Genomic DNA, 23,992 nt, shown 5'->3' on the forward strand with positions numbered 1-23,992 from the left:
ATTACTGGTCACAATACATGCATGAAAATAACATGGGAAAGTAGGAAGTGGAGTTATCACACGAAATAGTTCAAAGCAAGTTACCAAATATTAATCATCATCAGTTCAAGCTTTTATAAAAAACATATTCATAAATGCCAATCACAAGTTGGAAAAAACTTTGTAAAAAATAGTGTAATGTTGTTGGGAAATGTCACACCGGAGCTAGACGCTGCAGACTATAGGCCAATAAAATCGGAATATTTCTTTTATTTTTCATAGGGAAGAATCGTACGTTTTTTTCTTTTCGTTTTTTTTCCTTTTCTTTTAAAGTCGAAGCTGGAGGCTAATTGCAAAGTTTGCAGCCACAAAACAGGGAATCTTGGTTCTAGGGAGGGCAAACGCTCCTGAGTATGTTTTTTTACAATTGGCTCCTTTTCAACAAAGGTAGCGTATTTGTAGTTTTGGTATACGTTTGCGATAAGATTTGAATGTCGTATTTTTGTTAACTTGTCTACACGATAATGTAACAATATTCAGAAGTAAGTTAATATTAGACCTACCCTACTTCAATTTACCTTTTGCCTTTCTGCTCAATTTCCTTGAATTTGTTGGTAGGCTACATAAATAATAATTATAATATATATAAAACGCAAACACGGACAAATGCGTATTCCATACATATTCCAGCTATACAACCAGTCGTCACACACACGCATGAACATGCATTTGAAAGCATGAAATGTACCTGCGCAACCTATACTATGTAGACCGCCTTTGAGGTGTGCTTTTACGTAGTGCGACGGTAAGCCCTTTTACTGAAGCATGCAAGATTTCGTCTTGACCAGACAAAGACTGAAGAGAAGTACGAAATACACACTTATAGCCAATTTGATAAATACTGTATAGGTTATACGGGATTCGTTTATGTAACTTCTTTTCTAATTGCCTGAGTTACAAATAACGTGTAGAGGAGATCGAGGCAACCTACTACTAGGCCTAGTTTAATTATTACTTTTTAATTATTTTTACGTTATTTGATCATGCTATACAAATACAACTCACATGCCACAAACGTTTATCAACTGTATGATGTATCCTAGCGTACAACCACAGTGATAACTAATTATGTCTTTATTACGTAGCGTATTACTTTTAAAGGTCGTCGAGGGAAGTAGTTGTAGAGTGTAGACTGTAGACCTATTTCTTGTATACTGTATAACAAACTATTGCAAAAATGTTTTGAGGCTACATACATCGGAAGGCATTGGTCAATTTAATTCTACGAAGCATTTTTTCGTCTATTAATTGCGTTTTTCGTCAAATGCTTACAAAATTAAGTTTTTAAACCAAAGTTACGTAAAGACACGTACCAAGTAAAAAAGCCACTAGTTCTTTAGATTAGAGACCAATCTAGTTAAAAGAAAAGCGATTACACGGTTCGAAAGAGGAATGTCCTGCCGAGTCAGAAATGTTTTAGTTGTCAAGATTGACCCATCGTACGTCGAATAATTGTAAAAATTTCAGGCTAATTTTAGTGCTGGTTTTGCAGTCGTACATGTGCTTTTTTCCTCATTTCTCGAATGAATAGTCAATTCGTTGTTACTTTTTTGTTGAATGGTCATTTGATATAGTCAGTAAGTTGTCCAGGGGGGCACTATCGGAAAAAAGTTTGGGAAACATTGGATTAGACGATAACATTCTGCATCTATTTTGTGGACTTCATCTGTGATATACCGGCATATACGGCAGGAAATGAGCCCATTGCGCATAAAGTAACAATATCGATGTAACGATAATGACAGAAAAGTGAATATCAGTCAACATCATCAATCAAGCTGCCATTCACTTTCACGTTTTGCTTATAATTGCTTTAAATTACTTAAACAACATTAAACAGATAGAGAAAATAGTTTAATGCCATCATACAGACACAAATAATATTGAAGACAATTAAATGTACTTTTGGAACGTTAGACTGTTAAAAAGAAAGACGATTTTTTACAGAAATAAAAGGGTTGACATTTTCACCTCAAGTATTGAAAACAAACAACCATTGGAAAGCTATTTACTATAGCAATAAAACATTATCAAACTCTATAATCGAAACAGTTGCAAAATATTGTTAAATTATACGCAACAGTTCGTGACAACACAATAGCACCAGTTAGTTGGTACATACAATCTATCACCACTCCAACTTTGTGCAGCAGATATTGTGGAATAAATCTTAAAAAGCATATGCGAGAATGTGCAAAAAGACTATTATAGAAACGTAAGTATTACTTACCGGACCCAGAAAAAATACTTTTATGGAATGTGCTCTGCTTCTCTTAAAATTTATAACGAAAAAACAAAACTGATTGAAGTTTTTGAAACAAATATTTCGCATTTTACTTAAACAAAAGTGCTTCAGTGGTGCACATCAAAAAACATAAGATCCATTAAGTGACCTTGTCCATTAGATTACGCTAAAGGTGCATTGGAACAACAGGCAACAACTTGGCTACTGCAAAGTAGCGACAAAAATCTTACTGGCAACGCAACAGCAAAAAAAACTTCAGTTAACACAAATGACACAAAAATATGTACTTTAGCCATCAATGGAACATGAAAAGTATTTATTTGCACATCGCTCATTTGCTGATGATCAAACTCGCTCGGCGAAAGCAAGTTATAAGCGTTTTGTTAAATCATTACAGTGCTATTATGCAAAACCTTAAGTTTTGTAAAGTTACAAGAACGATGAAATGCATCCTAACGGAAAGGAAAAAAATTACAAGTTTGAATAAACATCAGTTTGCTTTCAGCGAGCAAATAACATACGTTTTTCCAGCAAAGTGCAAGTTATTGAAAAAAACATATGACGTCTTTACACTATTTATCGAGTTTTGCGTATACAGTGTGTATAAAAACAGAAAAAACCAACGACGAAACCAACAAAGTGTAAATTTATCGAAAAGTATTCCGCAATACGTTACCTTAACTAGCATTGAATGATTGAAGTAGACTTTTTAAAACGCCTAGATGACTTGACGCATATTGCGGTAAGTGAATACTAAATACAACGCATACTGAAGTACAGTCACAGATCTCGTTAAACCGGACAATTTTGTTTGGTCGAAAAATGTCGCTTTAGCATAGTATCAGGAGAATTGAATCAATACCACAATAAGATGAGTTTACGTAAAGTAGCATGCATTTAAGACTAAACCAGATTAAGACGCGAATAAAACTGTACTAAAGATCCAACTGCTTCCACAATGAATGGTTTAATTCAGGGGTTCTTAAAGTATGGGTCGCGACCCAAACATGGGTCGCGGAGGGTCAGAAAATGGGTCGCGACATAGTGACATAGGTGGGTCGCGACATAGGTTAATATAATATAATATAAGTCTATAGGACATTAAAATGGGTCGCGACATAGGTTTGGGTCGTGAGGTGATCATGAAACTCAGATTTGGGTCGCGCTCAAAAAAGTTTAAGAACCGCTGGTTTAATTGAAAGAATTAGGAAAATTTGTAAATCACTGCGCTTAGCACAAACATTAATATGTAACAAGTATGGAAAATTGACGTATACGTAATGCTTGTCGTCATCCGGATTAGCAGGTGCTTCTTCTACTGATTTGGTATATCCGATTCTAAATTCCCGTGTCGGAGTTGGATAATGCGATTTCCGGATTGAAGGATAAAGTGCATGCTGGGAAAAATCCGTTTCAAGCAGTTTCGATAATGGGGATTTCGATTTTCCGGGGTTCGGATAAACGAGGTTTGACTGTATACAGTCTCCTGTTGTTTTTACATATACACGAAAAACGGCAGTGAGAAGCAAAGCAATCCAAGTCTGTATTTTTAACAAATCACTGTCTTATAGAGCAGAAAAACTACAAACTTGTTTGGATGATACAGATCAACCACAACCAAGAAATGCGGGATGTGATGAGAAAATTTAGTGCTTTTATTTAATTGAACATGGTTGGCCTTTTACTATGGTAGTTTATCCCAATGCAGTTTGGCTGTCTGGAGCAGTAGCTGCAATATTTTTTTTAACAAGGGCCTTTGGGATTGCGGTAGATGATGTGTCTTCTTGTTCACATTGCATTAACGAATTAAGTCCTTCATGACGTGGTCTTTGGGCAGCAATTTCAATACAGTTATCTGCTCCTTTAAAGCATACCTTATCCTTGGAAAGGTCCTTGCTTACCGAACTGCATGGATGGGACAGTTTTTCGATATGGTCTTCAGTTTTAGGTTTTAATGACGACGTATCATGATTTTCTACGGTCTGAGCAGGCTGTTGAGCTTTATTAGCCTGATTTCCAGTTGAAGTATTTCGCTTTACACAAGGTTCATCTGCCAATGAATTTGTGTCCATATCCGTTTGACGTCGGCAATAACAACATGACATAATATCAGAAGATTTGGCGGATGTTTCACTCTTGTACTTCTCGCTAGGTGCCCTGCTTGCTCGACGCTCTACGAGACGTAAGTGTAGGCACATTTTGCAAAAACTTTTCAAAATATAAGTGCGAGATAAACTTTTTTAACTTTGTATGTAAATTTCATTAAATTATGGATATCAAAATGTAATTATAGTTCATAACCTTGGATAATAAATTTTACAAAGAACAAACAGACTGTTGTTAACTTTGTTAAACTTAAACATTCTCTGGCTGTAAATATTAGCTTTATCTGTAAATGGCAAAATAACATACACTTTATAAATAACCATGTGAGGGTATAGATACTGTATCATATAACTTATACTTAAATAACGTTTATGAAAAAAGCGCATGCAAGCAGTTAAACAATGTTGGTCAAAGCTGCAACATTTGTAGCATAGCGTGATTGAAAAAGCCAGATTTTAGAGTACTAACAAATAAGCGCGTTTTTTAACTTCAAAACAAGGTGTAGCTGTAAAATAAAGCTGTAACGTAATGGAATATAGACTATCATACTTAGTAACTCTTTCTCGAGATCAGCCGTAAACGAAGATGAAAGAAATCTTGGATAAGAATCTCTATGCATTAGGGTATAAATCTGATTTTGGGCTTCGGTAAATATGCTTGTCTCCATCCTATACTTTAGCTGATCAACAATATCCTCTCGCATCTTGTAATCAATGTTGACCTTAAAACACAACAAACAATTGCAGACAATCTTAAAATCTAGCAAGCGCATCCAACGTTAAATTATACAAACATATAAACCTCATGAGGCGAATGTACATTGATATAGGTATCATAGATGTCTTGTATTCTTTTCTCGATCCGCTTTTGCTTTGTTGTGGTTTTCAAATCCTCGCACGCAAGCCAAAATTTTAAATTTTCATCCGCTATCTCTGATTCGAGAAATATCTTAAAGACATATCGACCCGCTGGAAAAAATTTACACACGGATTTAACTAAGAAACTCTAAAGACTATTTATAGTAAAACAATAACGCACAAAACATGAATTATTAACTGTTTTAGCAAGTGGTCGACGTTAGTTATGTGAAACAGACCGTGAATATTAGAAGAAAATGACTTTACGCTTACCAGGACTTTCTAAAAGAGAATCGAAAGATTCCTGCCATTGTTGGAAGTCCTCTGTAGTTATCCTGCAACAAAAAATTGCAAAGGTCCCACGTAAGATTAGGCTACACCTGGCCATACATTTTATTTCTAGATTTTTGAACAAATGCTTGAAGAAATTAACAAACATATTTATATTTATAAACCCCACAAAGTTACTGAAGGTGTAAGGGCAGGCTATTTGTTTAAAATTGTAACACAAACGGTACTCATTTCTTCCATAGCCTCGAAACACAACTTCAAGTCCTGTTTTCTATTAAGTATTCAAAAAATATGCAGTAAATGACTGTAAACGTGAAATTGCAAATTGAATTGAAGATTATATTATAATTATAATTGAATTTGAAGATATACTTTTAACAGTTTTGTTTGAAAGCAGTTTTCAGAATGCGTTTGGTTTGGGGTTTTATAATCCAAATCGCGTGACGAGTATATGTGGTATACTATAGAAGACACAACGAAACGGGCAAAAATATGAACAAATATGTCACAATGAATAAGAAATATGAAAATAAATATGAAAAAATACGTCACAATGAGGGCCAAAAACTGAGGCATTTTGCGATTTTCTTTTGCCGATAACTACCTAACCACGAATTATTTTTCAAAAATATTTTACCAGAACATTCAGTTAATAGTCTTGTTTGATATGAGATCAACTTGTTTTTGGGCTTGCCCCTTACTTTAAGGATGAGTAGTTAAGTTAGGAGATGATTATAGGCAAGCAAAACGTTGGTTTTAGTAATTTAAGGTTTAATTGAGCTTAGATTATAAGAAGGAACATTACAAAGTTGGGATGAAAGAACTATGTCATAATATACAAGTGAGATTAACAGGACACAATGAAAAATAGCTTCAAACGTACAATTTAAACTCAGATATAGTATTCCTTCAAAATGATCCTACTAGCTTGACGATAAAAAGCGACGTAACGTGACTATTGATCAAAAATAAACGTTTTAACCAGCAACATTCCCTATACTATAACTATATGCTCACGGGATTTTCGCTTAGTCACCTACAACCAGATCAAGCGTGAAATAGCTTAGTTAAAATGTCCTCCTCTCACAAAAACTTTTTAATGGGAGGACCGGGCACGGGCCCTCCAATTCTAAAAACCAAATGTAATAAAAATGGTGGACTTACAGCGACATTCGAGCCCCGAATTTTGGATTACAAATTCTAAATTAGTCTACAAGTCATACCATGGGGTAGGTTGCAAATGAAGTCACAATTACAATTGCCACCATCTTGGAAGACGTACATCATAAAATGCAAACTACCGTTCTTAGAAATATGAGAATACATTTTATTTCGAGGCGTTTTTAAACGATTTTTGAGCCGTCAAAGCGCAAAATTCTTCACTTCGCCCATTCTGGTTTGGGTGGGCAACGGAGTAAAGTTAGACCAACAGTTATGAAAAATTTGGCCCCCTTTAAAGCAATCCAAAGTACGCCAGTGGGCCCAATCACTTTGAAAAAGGCTCTTCCGTCGCTGAATTGAGTTCAGTTCTACAAAGTTGAACGTGTTTAGGAAAACTGCGTTCTAATATTTTCACTATTTCGCTCTCGTATAATTGTATAGAGATTTACGACATGACGTTCGCGACACATTTTTTAGGTTTTTATCAAATACAAAATGAAGCTGAAGATTCGCATATCAATGCTTGAACGAGTCGAGTATAAGGTAACGAAGTCATTCTGTCATATGATCAATAACGTCGATCGTGAGTCAGTTGCCAATTCTTAAAGAAAATTAACAACATATCGTAAAGTGAGACACGCAGAACAATAAGTTTCAACCATAAGCCAAATCAAACTATCTACATCAAACGTATATGGATTTTGCTTCACATTAAAATAAACGTACAAAAATTAAAAAGCATTATTCATACAATTTCAAACAAAAGATAAGCGCATTTAATACAAAGGCTGCGGTATGTTGCTTTTGAACTTTTCCTTTACACTATAAGGCAAATTTTGTCAACAACATAAATAAAAACATTAATAGCTCAACAATGAAAACAAAAGGAATCAGAGTATTCTTAAGTTTGAGGTTTTACAAATGAGCTTTTATGCTGTTCGTTTTCCTTTATGACGTTCTAAATTAACTTTTAGTTTTTTTAATTCGGAAACAACAACACAAACAATGCAACAAGACATCTATCAAAACGGACATTGGAGCATAGCAGACATTGAAATTCAATGCAAGTAGGCAAGCTTTATATGTCCTAAGATGATGTCTGCCTTTGAATTGCTTTTAATGTTTCTGATGTTTCGATAGTGTTAAAAGTTTGTTTAAGTAACTCCATAACCGAATAAAAAACTTAGAATTTGATTATTCGCTGAATAAATAGCAATTCGCACTTTTAGAATCAGGCAGTGCATAAATAAGCCTGAAGCTTATGTGGTCATCTCAAGCGCATGGTTAATGGTCATCAAGCTGAAAACGTTTTCTTAAAAACATTAAGTAATACGTAGGGGAGACCGGGAAAAAAAGTAACACGTGTTAGCTGTAGTTCAAATTTTCCTTGCATAACTACGTCATTTAACGTCGAAAAAATTGACAATACATAGGCTTTACAACCAGTGTAAAGTAAGCTAATCCTCTCGATTGTAATGTAAACTAAAAAGAAAATATCAACAGAAGTTTGTTTTTAATACGGTTGAGTAATTTTTTTTAAATGGAATAACTTGGTCTGTATCTACTAAAGAATTAAATCAAATTCTTGGTGATAGCGAGAAAATAGGAGATGACAATTGTGGATCAATTGTAACAGCTTGTCGAGCACTGTATTGAAATGTCACTTAATCACCGTCGACTTCAGCCACGGTCCAACCATCAACTCTATTAGTTACAGGCTGATCATCCTGAAATCATTTTGAGTTTGGTAGACCTCACGACGAATCATTTGCTTTGTATGCTGTTAGCATTTGAATAGCAGTCGGCAAAGTGGATGATGGCTTCAATGCATGGCATGCAAGCACTGGGCACATGACCGTGATGCTGGCGTAGTTCTAAACGGTTTGTTTGTCAGACCTTTTATTCCGAAACTGATGTAGATTACATATAATTGATTTGAAATAGAACAGCAGCTTTAAAAATTGGTGTTAAAGCTGACCCAGCGATACGTTGCAATTGACCCAATATATGGGATCAAATGTAACAAGAAATAGTGCGAATTGAGATGACGATTAAAGCTGTATTGTAGACTGAATAAGTTCCAAAGTTTTGAAACATGTGTACAAGATCGTCATTCATATATTATTATCAGTTATTATCACTAACTTGTTTAAATCAGACGCACAACATTTTGAGTAACAGCAAAATCTGAATTTTGCTGCAATTGTCCCCGGTCCCCCCTGTATTGTATAAATAACATACAGTAGTACAGTTCTAGCGACATTCTTGCAGAAAACGCATTAGCCTACTCGATCTCTATTACTTCGATCACAAAATGCTCTTAATTTGCTATTACAGCCTTCAAGTAAAGTTTTATCGGAGAAGCGCATAATATTCTTTCAATAGCAGCGTCGTACTGGGCACGAGTTAAGACGTTACAAGTTGCATTATTAAGTTACATATTTTGCTTGGGCGCAGAGGGCTACTCTTTGCCTCGAGTTGTTGGAGTTGGAGTTACTTATAATTGCCGTTATTTTTTAATATTTTCGTAGCAATTTTTTTTGGTTTCCATTTGAACTAAATGCATTGTGTTAGGCAACTGCAAGCGTATGATAACCTACTTTGTTGTGTAACGTCGCATACTTTTGCCATTCCAGCGGAATGGTAGATGTCAGTTTAAAATATTCCATAAATAGTTGGTTATTCGAGAATATGATAAACGTGACATGAATAAAATGCGGTAACAACCCATTCAAGATAAAGCTGGTTGAGCCACCCGTACTTTGCATAAAGGTGCCATTGTGAAATTTATTGAGTGTGTTACATTGAGTTAGAATTGGCATTATGTAGGCCTAAAAAGTCTGTATAAGTTTATACAACGTTGATATAATATCGCTATTTATATAAAATAAATAGCACGGTGCTATATATGTGTACTCAACTCCTGGAGTTAATGTAACACACATGGTAATGCAGAACACAAATCCTTATCTGATAATAATCAATAGAACGAAAAATATCGAAGGAAATCTATGTTATGTGTGGCATGCTACAAGGTTCGTCAAACTGCGATCTGACCAATCAATAAATCGACTTGGTGCTGAAGCCAAACTAAATAAAGCCTTCAGAAACAAACCCTCCGTGCATTTCCATTCCAGCATAGCTTTAAAACGCAAACTAAATTATGAATTGGATCAATTATTATTATCTATGTCGGGCGGCGTTTCTCAAACAAAATTTTGCGTTGCCCTAAATTGTTCGTAAAACTGGTCGGTGCAATGCCTAGGATCCAAAAAGTTTATCCCATTTAGTTAAGATGGCTGTTTATGATCTACACATACTCGCCATCTACCAGTATAATCCAAAGCAGAGTTGCGAACCATGGTTTGAGAAGCTCTGCTGATATAGAGCATAATAAGATAGGAATCTGATTGGAAGTTTATAGCTTATACGGTGTTCCTTCAAGAAATAGTTGACACAAAATGATTAAATGCTGACTAGCAGTCAGAAGCATTCATATGGCTGCTATAAAAATGATCAATGTTATCACACGCTTTTGTTTACTGATATTTCATTGGTGTTGATATTATGAACGGAACCGCAGTATAAAATAATTTCTAGTTTTACAAGCAAATGTCGCAAAGAGGGATTTATTGATTACTTACTCGTGCTGCTGTAATATTTCCTTTCCGCTTTTTAATTTTCTTTTTGAGCTTGGTTTTCTAACGATTAACTCGGACTTCTTTATAGGTTGTATGCTGAAACAAGATTAGGTCAAAAAGCGTATTTGATGCAATATAAATCAACTGATCTCATTAAAAAATAGAATTACGAAATATAGCAAACAAAATAGGACTAAAAATGAGTCTAACTGATGACTGCCAAACGTACGAAAGATGCTAAATAAACGTAAAGATAAAAATCATGTGATTGGCCTGCAAACAATTGGCAAGTAAACTTATTAACTGCAGCAAGTCATGCAATACAAAACCCGGGTAGCAATAGAGTAAATTTATTGCAAAGCAAGAAACGGAGGTATAACACTATTCTCGATAAAACACTGTAAGTACGAGCATAATGAAAAATTTCTTACACTTGTATAACTCACATTTTCGTTGTAACATTTGCGGCAAGGTCAGCTGTACCGACAGACATCTGGCTGTTGGACGGGCAAATTGTCTCTTTTGTTTGGTTTTCGGCCAAGCCACTACCATCCGGTGTTGGTGACCCCGCTGCGCTGCCCGGACTCCCTGGTGGTAAATGCCGGGGCTCCTTTGTCCACGTCCTGGTCATGTGATCGCCCATATAAATCTAGAATAAATTCAAATAATTTATGGATTATTTAAGATTAACGGACATTCTGCTATTATTTCGGAATCTGACCATAACTAGAACCAGAAAAATACATGTAAACGCCTTTTTCTGGCAGCTTTAAAGTCAAGTTTTGAGTATTTGGAATAGTACAATAGAAAAAAGCCAATATTTTGTTGTATATACTGTAACTGATTGAACACAATAGGCCATATTTTCATTTGTATATCTATTTAACATTATTATACTAAACAACTGTGTAACTACATATGTCTTAGATATTTGACGTTGTCTGAACCGTGTTAACCAAATTTTAAAGTAAAATAAAAAATAGGATATAGTTTGGCACTCTGAAGGTTAACTTTATATTTTTCGACTCGAGCTTTCGCAAGCATAAGCTTGCTTCTTCAGGTGTACTGTGCTTCACACCTGAAGAAGCAAGCTTATGCTTGCGAAAGCTCGTGTCGAAAAATATGAAGTTAACCTTCAGAGTGCCAAACTGTTTCTTATCTTACGTATGTAACAGTAGATGAAAAATCGACTATAACTTAGTTGTTGAGCTATCGGTAACAACGAAGCGTTAAAAATGTAATTTTTGTTGGTGTTAAGTTACTTTGGTAAGTAACAGCCCCTTACGTTTGTTATTTGTTTCAAACATTATGAAAAAATAATCTATTCTATATAAAGAGTGGTGCTATACAGCTGTGCATTGATCAATAACATTGCCTGTCTTAGGTATATGCATAATTTAACGCTGCTGCAAAGCATGTATAAATTATTTATAAACCGACGGGGTGAAATCGAAAACCTTATATTCAGTATGAAGTGCTAACATGTTCCCTCAATTCTATCGCCACAATTTTACGTACAGCATGGAAATTTTCAAGTAAGGAATTTATGAATAAACGAAAGAATGTTGCCACCTGCATAGATGACTAATTTATTGGATAAAGACCAATTACTAAATTAATATGTGTTTTTTGTTTTATAGTATTACATCGAATGAAGTCAATCGTGTCGAGTATTCCTGAAGATTTTCAGCCCATGACATTTCAACAAGTAAAATTGTACCACTGCAAAGCATGCGCTAGTCTGATTTCAAACTTAAACTTATTACTGAAATAACTGCGGCAGATGCAAGACGATCGACCGTTTGGCTAGTGCTGTGACCTAGACCTTACAAACCCATCTCCAATTGCTAACCAAGACTATCAGAAAAGAAAAAGGCTTGGATTTTGCAGTTTCATTTCCCCTAGCACGCAAATACTATGGCTACTGTAATGCACTGAAAAACGTAATGCTTTCTTCTAACATAATGTTCACCGCAAAGAAAAAAAAAGAAACCAATATATACCTGGTTACAAGCTGAGCCGACCTGTACATTGGTTGCCATACTGTCAAAACAAAACATTTTCTTTAGTGAATCCCAATTGCACTTAGAATTATTCTCGTTCATTGTTCGAATGCAGGATATAATCTTCTTATAGGTCAATTCATATCAAAATTCATTTTTTTAATTTCCTCGTATTTCTGCTCCGTTCTTACATATACTACCTTCTGGCAATATCAAAATCCACAAAAACACACAACCTTTCCTCTGAGGACCGCGGCAGAAAGGCCAATGACGTTGAAAATGAAAAACCGGGTCTCGATCGATCATACAGAATACTTAATTAGAGTAGATTCAGCGGACATACTCGTATCGATCTAAAAACGTCGTTACTTCTAATTCGGGTCAGTACGAAGAACCTTTCTTGATTGTGTTCCTTTTCAATTGTGATTATCGGTATCAAATAACAATGAAAGAAGAAATTGCATTAGATATTAGAAAGCCATGTATGTTTTGGGATGAAATATTGATTAACATTAGCAACGCAAAGTGATTAAAAAAACTGTTCAAAGCGGCTTCATAAGTTACATATGCTTCAAAACATTAGTGGAATATTTATATAACACAACCAAATATAGCATTGATATTAAACGAATTGCTGGAAATACCCCGTGACAAATCCGTGCAAGAATAATCAACATCTATCGATATAGGACACTAAGGCCTGGAGCAACCCTCTATGCAAGGAACGAATTACAACATCTAAAACAAGCTGCATGTCACAAACAGAAAGTTCAAAACATGTTTGTGCGCAACTAGCATCAAGAGCTCCACCCCTCGGTCAAACCAAGCTCCACCTCTTTCCGCAAACGAGCGTAAGCCTACGTAACACTTTTTGATGAGTTTCTTCGAAAATTACATCTCAAATATCAGGTAGGTCAACAAAATCTTTGAGACTTATGTCAAAATACAAGTTATGACCACATGGAATAAACAGAAGTTAGCATTTATGTACATTATTGAAACGCTGTAAGTCAAATAGGCTTATAAAACTGCACCGGTATTTAGTTACTGAGCACTAGGCTTAGACTACCTAGAGCTAAGGCCACACAATGCACATACAGAAAGCACTGTTTGATTAAAAAGGCCTCTTATAATTAGTCAATCACCCATTACGAAAAAACTGTCCAACACGACCCCTAAATTCGCCCAAACGAGTATTGCAACCGCAACTTTCCATTGATCTGGTATGCGCTTGAAGCATGCTCGAACAAAAACAACTCCAGTACCTCCACACCAGCAACTATGAAAGCCTCTATTGTCGTATGAAGTGCAACAAAGACGTTAAATGAATTGGTCAATGCGACATGAATGACATATGACAAACTTCTATACATGCCTGATACAGATTCATTTTAAAAGATTAAAGAAAAGATATTTGGGAAATGCAGTTTCATCCATTCTATGGCGGATAGTTTATCGAATAATCACAGTGTTCGAAATACTCACATTGGCTTTGAGTAACCTCTCCCATTCCGCTTTCTTATTCATTTCACAACGTTTGTCCTTCATTGTGATTTGACGTTTTAACATCGGTTATGAACATGCAGTGCCCTTGTTATATTAAGAATTGTCCTATTTGGCGCCTAAATTGTGTCATTTATAAGAGTTGTAAGAATAAGTTAACAATTTGAGCGCACGTTCCCTAAACACAAATGAATCAAGACAAAAAGATAAACTGAGTTATGCAATAAATACAATCTTTAATCTGCCAAGTGATATCACGAATTGCTGTTTTCAATACGGTTATATGTCCCCCCAAGATGACTTTTGTGTGCCTTCTCCCAGACTACAGACTTGACAATAGAAAGCAAACAATCTAAGGGTAATAGTGTAAAAATTTAATCTTCCAATATCTTTCAAATTACACGGGCGACATTATCTGACGAAGACGGGACACTGAGATATACAGGTTGTTTAAACTGAACGTATTCTTTTAATTCATCGGAGATTAGCAGCAGCTAGAAATACGACGCCAACCTCTACAAACTCGCAAATACATCGATATATATGATCAGTTCTTCCTGCTTCATATACTATGATATTGTAAAATTGAACGATTTATTGCTCCATGAAATAAGCTGCGCTGTATCCCTCTCTAATACCATCCAGTCTGCGAGTGACGATGTTCCTGCTTCTACTGAATGGCAAAATTAGTAACCAGTTAAAAGGAAGTCACGTTATACATGAGAAGTTTGCTAAAGCTTTTTGGCAATTTTCATTTACTATAAAGATTTTGCCAAGCAGTTTTCAGCGATGCAATTTTCAACAAAAATGCGGACGTTTGCTTGAGGACGTTTCTAAGTTCAACTAAGTACAGAAAGTTATGTGTGAGATGTCGTTTGCGTTTTCATAAGCGCTAAGAATATAAAAGCGTTAAAATGGAGTGCTTTGGTCCAATATTCGAACGACCCACTTTCGTCATGACTTGAGATTACTCATTGGTTTGTGTAACAAAACTATTTTTGTTGGAAGGGCAAGGCTGTCGGCGCCAATGCTGATCTATCGTCAACTTTTTACCATCCTCACGGTCTAAAACACCCAATCAAAATCGCTTGGATATTTTAGACTGAAATATTATATCAGCGTGTTGTATCATAGAACAAGGTTAGATTTAGAATTAAGAGCTGACGCCCAGCAGTATACGCAATACAAGCTTGTGCGTGACGCTTCAGGAAATCCTCTGTGCGCCATCAGGCCAGATATAGCATATTTTAATTATTTTCGCACGTACAAAAACACATAAATACTGTATATTGTCGTCTTAAACTCGGACGTAGCTTCACATAAGCATGTTCAATGTCATATCAGCTTTAGCTTCATTTTTCATACCGCTGTATAATAAGTAGAAATAGCATTTAATAGTAGCCAACTTGACGTTTACTGAGTGCAGTGTGCCTAGAACGCTGACCAAAAACACCTGAAGACGTTGAGTGTTTACAGGCGTACCTGATTCAAACTAAAATGATTCTATCTGCTAATTGCTACAAGGGGTTCACAAAATTTTAAAAACTACGAAAAAATGTAATGTTCCTTTGAACATCCAATGTAAACTAAGCAAATTTCCTTTGTGACATGCAAAACAAACTAACAGTACATTACAACAAAAAGGCAGAATGGAATTTCTACGGCACCTTTCAAAATTGCTTAGACAGTTTATTTGCTCTTGTACAATTACGATTGCCGCAAATAGTATTATCTTAGCAAACGCGACGTTCACTGAATGTTTAAACAAGCGCTCAGAGTCAGGTCTAAAGGTGCGCGCAACGGTTGGCATTGCCAAAGGTTTATTCGTTTGGTGACTGTCATAACAAAGGCCACTTTCAAAAAATGTCACGTATCGTCTGATAAATGAACAAAATCGTCAAGCCAAGAAGAAACAGATTTGTATACACATGATGTTAAATAAAAACGTTATTTAAGTTCACATTTCATCATACATTTTATTGTTTCTTGACTATTGTTACTAAAATAAATTCAAATTTAAATAGTAATAGTGATTAATGTTGCTGACGTGTCTTAAATGTCATCAGTGTCAAGTTTAAACTGTAGTGTTAGTTGACAAGTGTTACTTTAAGTTAAAATTTTTAACTACAAACCAAAAATAATACTATCAATAAGGTTTCAAAAGTAGCTTGATTCAGTGGCAATTGCTCACTGTCATAAGCTTGTTGGTCATCTTCACTGAAGTTGGTGACGATTACATGCGGAAAAAAGCAGCAAGTCTTTCTTGAATGAGCCTCGTTGGCTCAAGATTACATGAAAAAAGAAAGTTTCCTATTCGCTGTGATTCGACAGATAATAATTAGCTGATGCTATGCTTTGCGATGTTTTACCGTTCTAATTACTTTAACAAACTGTAGCCCCGTAATGGCTCATGACTACACAACATAATTTTTCCTCATTTAAGGACCGACAAAATTGTAAAAGATTCACCTCTAAAGAAAACAGGTAGCAAAAGCAAAATTGTTTGCTGGTCGGCATAGACATTGGGTCTGTTGCTACTTGCTTGCGAAAATGAAGGAAAAACTGTTTTCTGGTAGCCTTTTATAAAAACAATCGTATGCATGCAAACTTGACTGGTAATTTGGCTTGAACATGAAATTCGACTTGGACAAAACCTGTTTACTCATTACTTATTATAATTTTTTTGGGCAATGTCCTGTGTCTTATATAGCTTACATCTTGTGGGTTATACAAACAAATAAAAATGTGCAACACTATAACATAGTGAACATTCGTATATTTGTGTTTGTAATTGACCTTAATCTTTTGCAAAAACACTGCTATCAAGTTCAATTTTGAGATTTCGCGCTCATCTATCCCCAGTTTTAAATCTGCGCTTTCAGGTAATGCCGTGTTGGCCAATCGTATGTTGCCCTAAGGCATAATTTCGTCTAATTGCCAAGCCCAAGCTTACATTTCTGTTGTTCAAATCGTAACAGATAACAACTAGTTTCACACTGACACTTTACTATGTACTTCCAAGTCTATGTCAATGAGTATGAGTTATCTACACTAAACATTTGCTTTCACTAAACAATAAAGCTATCGTAAAATACTACAACGCTTGTGGCATCAAAAATGTAACCTAAAAGTTCTGAAGTTAAGCAAACACAGGCAAAACCTATTGCTGTAAGGCGTTAACTATGTGGTGGCTTCGACATTGCTGCGCAGTAAAATAACACTGATAAACAGAAGCAATGACGAATATGTAAATAATTATACTGTTGTACATCACATCTGTTGTAAGGAAATGTTCTATTGCATAAATACGACTACAATGTAGAGTATACCGATAAATTCATTCAGAAAACGTTTCTTATACCAGATTGACCATGGTAAAGTCGGTTGTCTTAACTCCGGCCATTTGTGATAAGATTACTTTCAAAGGTGCTTCTGCCGATTAAACTATCGCTTTGCGCGCAATATATCGAAAACCGACATTTCGTAGGCTTCACCGCAACATCACTCAATTAAGACTACCCAGCAGTAAAGTAGAACAAGCTGGCTGCCATCTCAGATACATCTTTGTCTCTGTGTAACAAAATAGTCTATCAACCTTTCATTTGTCTACTGGAGCATTGTTCCATAATAATACAACCACCGTACGCTCTACTGGTTACGTACCTCCAAGTATTCATGCGTAAAGTGATGGAACTCAGACTTGGTGTGGTAACCTTTTAAGCGGCCAACTTACTGAATGGAAATCCTGAACGTCAATAAATAATATGTATAATACGGTAAAACGGAAAAGGACTAACCTGAGAAGGATTACTACTTTTGTAGCAATATGGATTTCATTCAATTCAAGCAATATGTTTTTGAGTTTCAAAGTTTCAAGTTTTGCGTTGTACATTTATCTAATGAAAGGTAGGCTACTGTGGTAAATCAGGTTTACATGTCGAGTATAAATTCCAATTAAAAGACTTTTTACATGTCTTTAGTTGGAAGTATATTTAGCCCACTTTATTCGTTAATCTTATTATTAATTAAATAGTTGGTTTTCAATTTGCGTTATTCTTGTAACTAGCTTCCTTAAACTAAAAGAAGCCATAATTATTTTCAGAAATTATCTGCAGTATATGCTTATCCATGTGTGTCACCATTGTTTTCAGGAAGGGCCAAAATTTTGCCCACACATACCTTTGAGACCAATAAATTCGACCAGCTCGCCTTCTGCTATGCTGCGTAGTGTAAACATTCACAATTTTGCCCGAAGGGCTTCATTTATAACAATTCTCAGTAGTAACGCCATATGCCATGGCTATTAGAAAACCGGTTGAACAAAAATAGAAGTTCTAGTCTGCTAACTTTGCCACGTCTACAGAATAGGCACCATATCTACACCTTACAGTTCTTGTGCTACATCATTTTTGCTTAGTTGCATGTAAGGAAGATTGAAGCTTAGATTAAGTAGGTTTATTGTTTTAGTTAAATAAAACGTAAGTTTTAGTTGGAGTTTTGTTTTTTATGTTCAATGAGCATACCGTATCTTTACAATAGCTTTCAACAGAACTGGAACTAGCAAACTTGACACTTTTGACAATATCTTTTCTTCATAGAACCTGATAGCAAGAATGGCAAATACATCGCAAAAGCGCATTTTGGTGACCGGAGGTTCAGGCTTGGTTGGGCAAGGAATCCGAACAGTTGCGGAAAAAGATCCCAGAGCAGATGAGGAATTTATATTTTTATCGTCCAAAGATGCGGACTTAACGTAAGTGAGAATCACCGTTGGTGTCACGGGGTCTCGTCCTATTATAATTCAAATTCTTTGAAAGTATAGATAATAATTGCTCAAGAGTAAATGCTGTAGAAAATATTTGTCGGCAACAATGTAAAGGATGTTCCATACGCTGAACGCAAAAGTAACTCTTCCATGGTTTACAACTGCCTACACTTTTATAGGGATCGTAATGCAACAAAAGTTGCTTTTGAAAAATATAAGCCTACCCATGTCATACACTTGGCTGCTAAAGTTGGCGGATTGTACGGAAATATGCGGGCGAATTTGCAGTTTTTCGTAAGTTTGGCTGCATGTGACTAAAGTATACTTCATATATCCTACTTGGCTTTTGTTATATTCCATTAACACAATACAATAATTTGCATATGAAATGTATTATAGTTTATGTATAGGGTGGTGGAAATTTAATGCACTTCACATTCCAGTTGGCAGCAATAAGCTCCATTAAAACAGCGTACAAGTATTATATTAACAAAACTCAAAACTAGGTAACATTCTTACAAAAAAGCATTAGCTTATTAATTACCAGAGCATAAACTGAAATCTGTAAAAAATGACTGTTTATAGCCTAGTTATATATTTCAATTGTTTGGTTCTTAAGTTTAAATTGAAACAGTGTCAATTTTATGTGCAAAAAGTTTACATTTCGAGCGTTCTCCCTTTCTTTAACGTTATAACCTAGCTTAAAAATTATTGCGTACTAACCTGAATCTATAACCTAATCTATCACATTAACCAGTGGTTTCTAACCTTTTTGGGGTCAAACCACATTTTAAGCACTAAAAATTTAGGCGACCTACCCTACGATACCACATTTCAAAACAACTGTAGCTTACATAAAAAAACAAGCCCCTTAAAAAAGGCTGATAAATAATCCTTAGCTTATAACGCCACCGAACTTTGTATCATTGTATATCCCAGTCGTGATAAAATTTCCGCCCTTTGTGTTTTGGACCTAACTGTATAGTTTGACGTGTTTAACTTTTGTGGTTAGAGTGTTAATTTGTTAATCACTCTATTGGGAAAACACATTGTGTTGTAGAATGTAGACAACTACATAATAATGCTTCTCACGTTTTACGACAATCCGTCAAAGTTTCTGTTCAACAAAGTTTATACAGTATTGTAATTATACATAAAACGCCAACTGCGTTGACAGAAAAACCCTTGACGTTTAACAGTGCCATATGTTATCGACTACTAGAATTGCACAACAACCGTTCAACAAATAATAAATGTACATAATTGTCTTCATTTGAACAAAAAAACAAAACAAATAGATACAATATTATGTAAATTCTTGGTCTTAAAATCGAGGTTACCGACTTTATCACTAGATTTATCACTAAAAACTATCGTATTATTGAGAATTAACATTAAGTTTTTGAGAATAGTTGTAAATGTAAATAAAGGCTGTTTTAACAGAAGCTATATAAACCATAGATGTTCTCGTTGTACTCCGAAGCCTTTACGTTTAAACTTTGTGATATGAATGAGCTAAATATATTGCCTTTGAAATATCTGGCATATGTCATTTTTAACTTCAAAGAAATATTGATGCAAATTTTGGCTCCCCGCATTTTCCACCGTTATTCATAAGAAAACGCTTGCTGGCGAGCTTATGCTGCATGTTTGGCACCCTTGATTGACATTATTTCACAGGAAATTTTTTTTTTCGGTCAAAGCGAATTTTTTCAGTTTTAATTTATATTCTAACATAATGGGTGTCATGACTTAAATATATTTGCGTAAATTATCACCTTGTTTAATCTAACAGTTTCATAACTTTCTTTCTCAGCGGATCAACATGGCCATCAATGAAAATGTGCTTTCCGTTTCCAAAGAACTAGGAGTGAAGAAAGTAGTATCATGTTTGTCTACTTGTATATTTCCTGACAAAACCACTTACCCTATTGACGAAAAAATGGTAGGAAACTAACTGGGCATACGTAGAGTTTCTATATTATGTATTTGTCACTAATTACGTTACAGTGAATGTTTATATTTGAATGTTTACGTTTTGTATACCTGTTGGTGGTGATTGATTTACAACTCCAATTTCGATTTTCATTTTACATTTCAGCCACTGTAGGCCTAATTGTTTATATTATAGATTCATAATGGGCCACCGCATACGTCAAATTACGGATATTCCTACGCCAAACGAATGATTGACGTAATGAATACAGGGTACAACCAACAATATGGAACAAACTTTACTGCTGTCGTTCCTACTAATGTTTTTGGACCTTTTGACAACTTCAACTTGGAAGAAGGCCACGTTTTGCCAGGACTTATACATAAAGTGTATAAATGCAAAGGTGGTCATATGTTGAAATATGCTTGGATTCATCAATAAAACGCTGTAATGTACTGTATGTGAAATAATTAGCCATATGACACGGAAATGTTTTATTTTACAGAAAACAATACTCCTTTGACGGTTTGGGGCACTGGACGCGCAAGACGACAATTTATCTATTCTTTGGTACAAAAGACTATTAATCTAACTTCAACATGTTTATATTAAAACTTTTTTGTATTGATCCCATATCTTAAACAGAAAATGTGTTTTATAGGATCTTGGCCGTCTATTTTTGTGGGTATTACGTGAATATGAAGAGACAGAACCAATTATTTTGTCAGTCGGCGAAGAGGAAGAGATATCTATTAAGGAAGCTGCTGAGCTTGTTGTTAAAGGATTTGATTTTAAGGGAGAACTTATTGTATCCTTTAAGACATTTTTATACCAGTTATAATGTGGTCCAACTTTTAACATATTACAATACGGCAAACGACAAAATATTTCTAAAACACAACTCTCGGCCTCATGGTTGGTCAGCAGATATTTTTCTAATAATGGTTTCAAAACGATAAATAGGTTTCTTATCTTTTAAATTTTCATCATATAAATATTACCAAAGTTTCTTTAACCTAAAACTAAAATCAGTACGATACAACCAGATCTGATGGCCAGTACAAGAAAACTGCCAGCAACGAAAAGCTACGAAAGTATCTTCCAGAGTTCAAGTTCACACCAATAGATCAAGGTACATGAAGAGATTTATTTGATTTTTAACACCAAATTTATAGCGGTGAATTTTTGTGGTTTTACCTATAGTGTGTGACGTTGCACGGACTAAAGAGAGTTGTTACTGTATAACCTTTACTAATGTTCTAGGTTTGTGTGGTTTTACGTAGAATTTCAAGTCATACAGACTAACAAAATTTGTTATAATCTTTACTAATGTTTATTTCGTTTTTAACACTACATTTCTCCAACTTTTTACAACAAAGCATTCTTGTGGTTTTACGTAGGTGTGATGTCATAGTGGCTAAAGAGAGTTGTTACAATTAAAAATAATCTTTACTAATGTTGTTTTCGAATAATGTACGGTTGCCTATCCTGCCCGCGTTATCGTACATCTACAACTGCGACTTTTCTTACTAATGTTATAAATATGAGGCTTGTGAAAGTAATCTTATATCCAAATTCATGTTTTGCAGCAATTCGAGAGACGTGTCAGTGGTTTTCTTCCAATTATGAAACAGCAAGGGTCTGAAGGTCACCACGATTTATCAGAGGAGCCCGCAATATTTTCAACATACATATTTAGGCATCTGTAGTGTGCCCAGCTGTATTTGATCGATGACTTATTTGATACTACATAAATTGCTTGTTACAGTATTTAATCTTGTTCATTTATTGGACTGCATTTTTAACATTCGCTTATTAGTCGAAATGCTAATTACTAATATATCATGTACAAAAGTATTTGCATCTTTATATCGAGCAACTGCCTCTACTGATCAAACAAAAGTCAGAATACAAAATCAAATGAAAATATAGCCAAGTTTTAGTAAATTATTACTCGAATTTTTTAATAGTTTTATTAAATTTACAGCCAACTGTTTTATTATAGTAGTGTGTCTACTTGTTTGACACAGATATAGTGCAGCTTATTTAGCTAGCTGCTAGCTTCCTAAGTTCCTATTCTGATACCGTCTACCATAACAACAAGAGAAAGCTATAAGGTGGCACTGCCCATTTCCATCAGAGCAATTTTACCAACTAACTATTCCAACCGAGCAGCGGAGACTGGGGATACAGTGAATTACATAAATTCATTTTCGTGTTTCTTCGAATGCGCCTTTCCGTAGAAATTTCAATGATTGCATCCGGCTTAAATTCTATTTTTATTAAAAGAGATTTTCAGCGAGATTTGCTAATTAAAACAATTTACAGTATACTTTAAGTGTAGGCTATATGGCACGAGCCATGAGTGCACAGTGAATCAAGACTAGAATCAGCGTGTCTGATGTATAGATATCCTATAAAACATAGATATCCTGTTTTATAGGATATCTATGGTCTGATGTGGGTATTTTCTGAAAATGAGACATACTTGAGACATAAATGAGACTATAATCTTGCGAAAAAGAGTGAACTGTTCATTAGTTTCGGAGCATTTTAGCTAAAACCTTAGCGAATAAAAAACAAATGGTTTCATGTACAAGAAACATAGCACATCGCATTGTATTATTTACAGGAAAAAATAGAATTAACGAAATGAAATAAACAGAAGATAATCAGAGAAATTTAGAAGATAAACAAAAGAAAAATTTTGAAAATAAATTCATTTCAAATCTGTTTGTTGTACCTGTTTAACATTTGAATTGTTTGTATGACGACAAAAAGCCGCCATTAGGCTAATTGTGTCAGCGAGGCTTGATTCACTGTGTACCAATTGCAGCCTGCATGGGAACGAGAAGAACTGCAAGAAGTCTATCTGAAACAAATTTTGTTTCAGGTTTAATCCATACTTAACTACACTTATAACCTATGGCGGATTAAGGGAGTGGCTATGTGGGCTGTGGCCGAGGTCCTTGAATTTTAGGAGCTCCGTTAGTTGAAAAACACGTACTGATACCAACAGGAATGAAATAATTCTGATATATTGAGATTTTCTCAGTCTGTTCATTACAAGGTTCATTACAAGGTAAAGTAAGGTGTTTTCGTGACAATTTTACACGAAAAACATTTCGAAACTTCTAGTAACATTATTTACATGACGAGAGATTATTGGATATAAATTAAGTACGTATAACGCAATATCAAATCCTTTAGTACTGTATACTGATAAACTGACCGATTTTACCGAAAGGGCCCATAAGTCTGCCTATTTTATCCATAGACACCACCCAGTCTCTACCCCTGCTTATAACTGATATTAAAATGAAAAGGAAACATACAGATAATTACGTTACAGTGACTATCACAAATTGTTATTAAATATTTTTCGTTTTAGATGGAGTTACTCATTGTGTACCGTTATTCACTGTACGCTGGTCTCTCCTACCAA

General features: G+C 35.0%; 2 protein-coding genes across 11 annotated transcripts; one reads left to right on the forward strand and one right to left on the reverse strand.

Annotated features, from left to right (window-relative positions):
- Positions 1-1,880: 1,880 nt before the first annotated feature.
- On the reverse strand, positions 1,881-17,495 carry LOC143450892 (uncharacterized). Of its 8 annotated transcripts, XM_076951646.1 has the most exons (8): positions 13,829-16,018; positions 12,344-12,383; positions 10,787-10,989; positions 10,344-10,436; positions 5,521-5,582; positions 5,192-5,358; positions 4,940-5,111; positions 1,881-4,457 (listed from the first exon to the last, which is right to left on the reverse strand). In XM_076951646.1, the coding sequence occupies exons 2-8, from the start codon at positions 12,380-12,382 to the stop codon at positions 3,979-3,981; spliced, it is 1,215 nt and encodes a 404-aa protein (XP_076807761.1). In that variant the 5' UTR covers position 12,383; positions 13,829-16,018; the 3' UTR covers positions 1,881-3,978. The 8 variants fall into 8 exon arrangements, with proteins under 8 accessions (XP_076807761.1, XP_076807760.1, XP_076807763.1 ...); XM_076951645.1 differs by lacking the exons at positions 12,344-12,383; positions 13,829-16,018 and adding an exon at positions 17,208-17,495; XM_076951648.1 differs by lacking the exons at positions 12,344-12,383; positions 13,829-16,018 and adding an exon at positions 17,176-17,494.
- Positions 17,496-18,114: 619 nt separating this feature from the next.
- On the forward strand, positions 18,115-22,404 carry LOC143450894 (GDP-L-fucose synthase-like). Of its 3 annotated transcripts, none has more exons than XM_076951652.1 (9): positions 18,115-18,269; positions 18,445-18,599; positions 18,791-18,905; positions 20,428-20,556; positions 20,743-20,950; positions 21,053-21,117; positions 21,209-21,355; positions 21,580-21,679; positions 22,137-22,404. In XM_076951652.1, exons 2-9 carry the CDS (start codon positions 18,460-18,462, stop codon positions 22,190-22,192), a joined length of 960 nt encoding a protein of 319 aa, XP_076807767.1. In that variant the 5' UTR covers positions 18,115-18,269; positions 18,445-18,459; the 3' UTR covers positions 22,193-22,404. The 3 variants fall into 3 exon arrangements, with proteins under 3 accessions (XP_076807767.1, XP_076807766.1, XP_076807765.1); XM_076951651.1 differs by having other exon boundaries at positions 18,138-18,295; XM_076951650.1 differs by having other exon boundaries at positions 18,166-18,324.
- The last annotated feature ends 1,588 nt before the right edge of the window (positions 22,405-23,992 follow it).

The sequence above is a fragment of the Clavelina lepadiformis genome, chromosome 3, assembly GCF_947623445.1.
Source record: "Clavelina lepadiformis chromosome 3, kaClaLepa1.1, whole genome shotgun sequence".
NCBI classification, from domain to species: Eukaryota; Metazoa; Chordata; class Ascidiacea; order Aplousobranchia; family Clavelinidae; genus Clavelina; species Clavelina lepadiformis.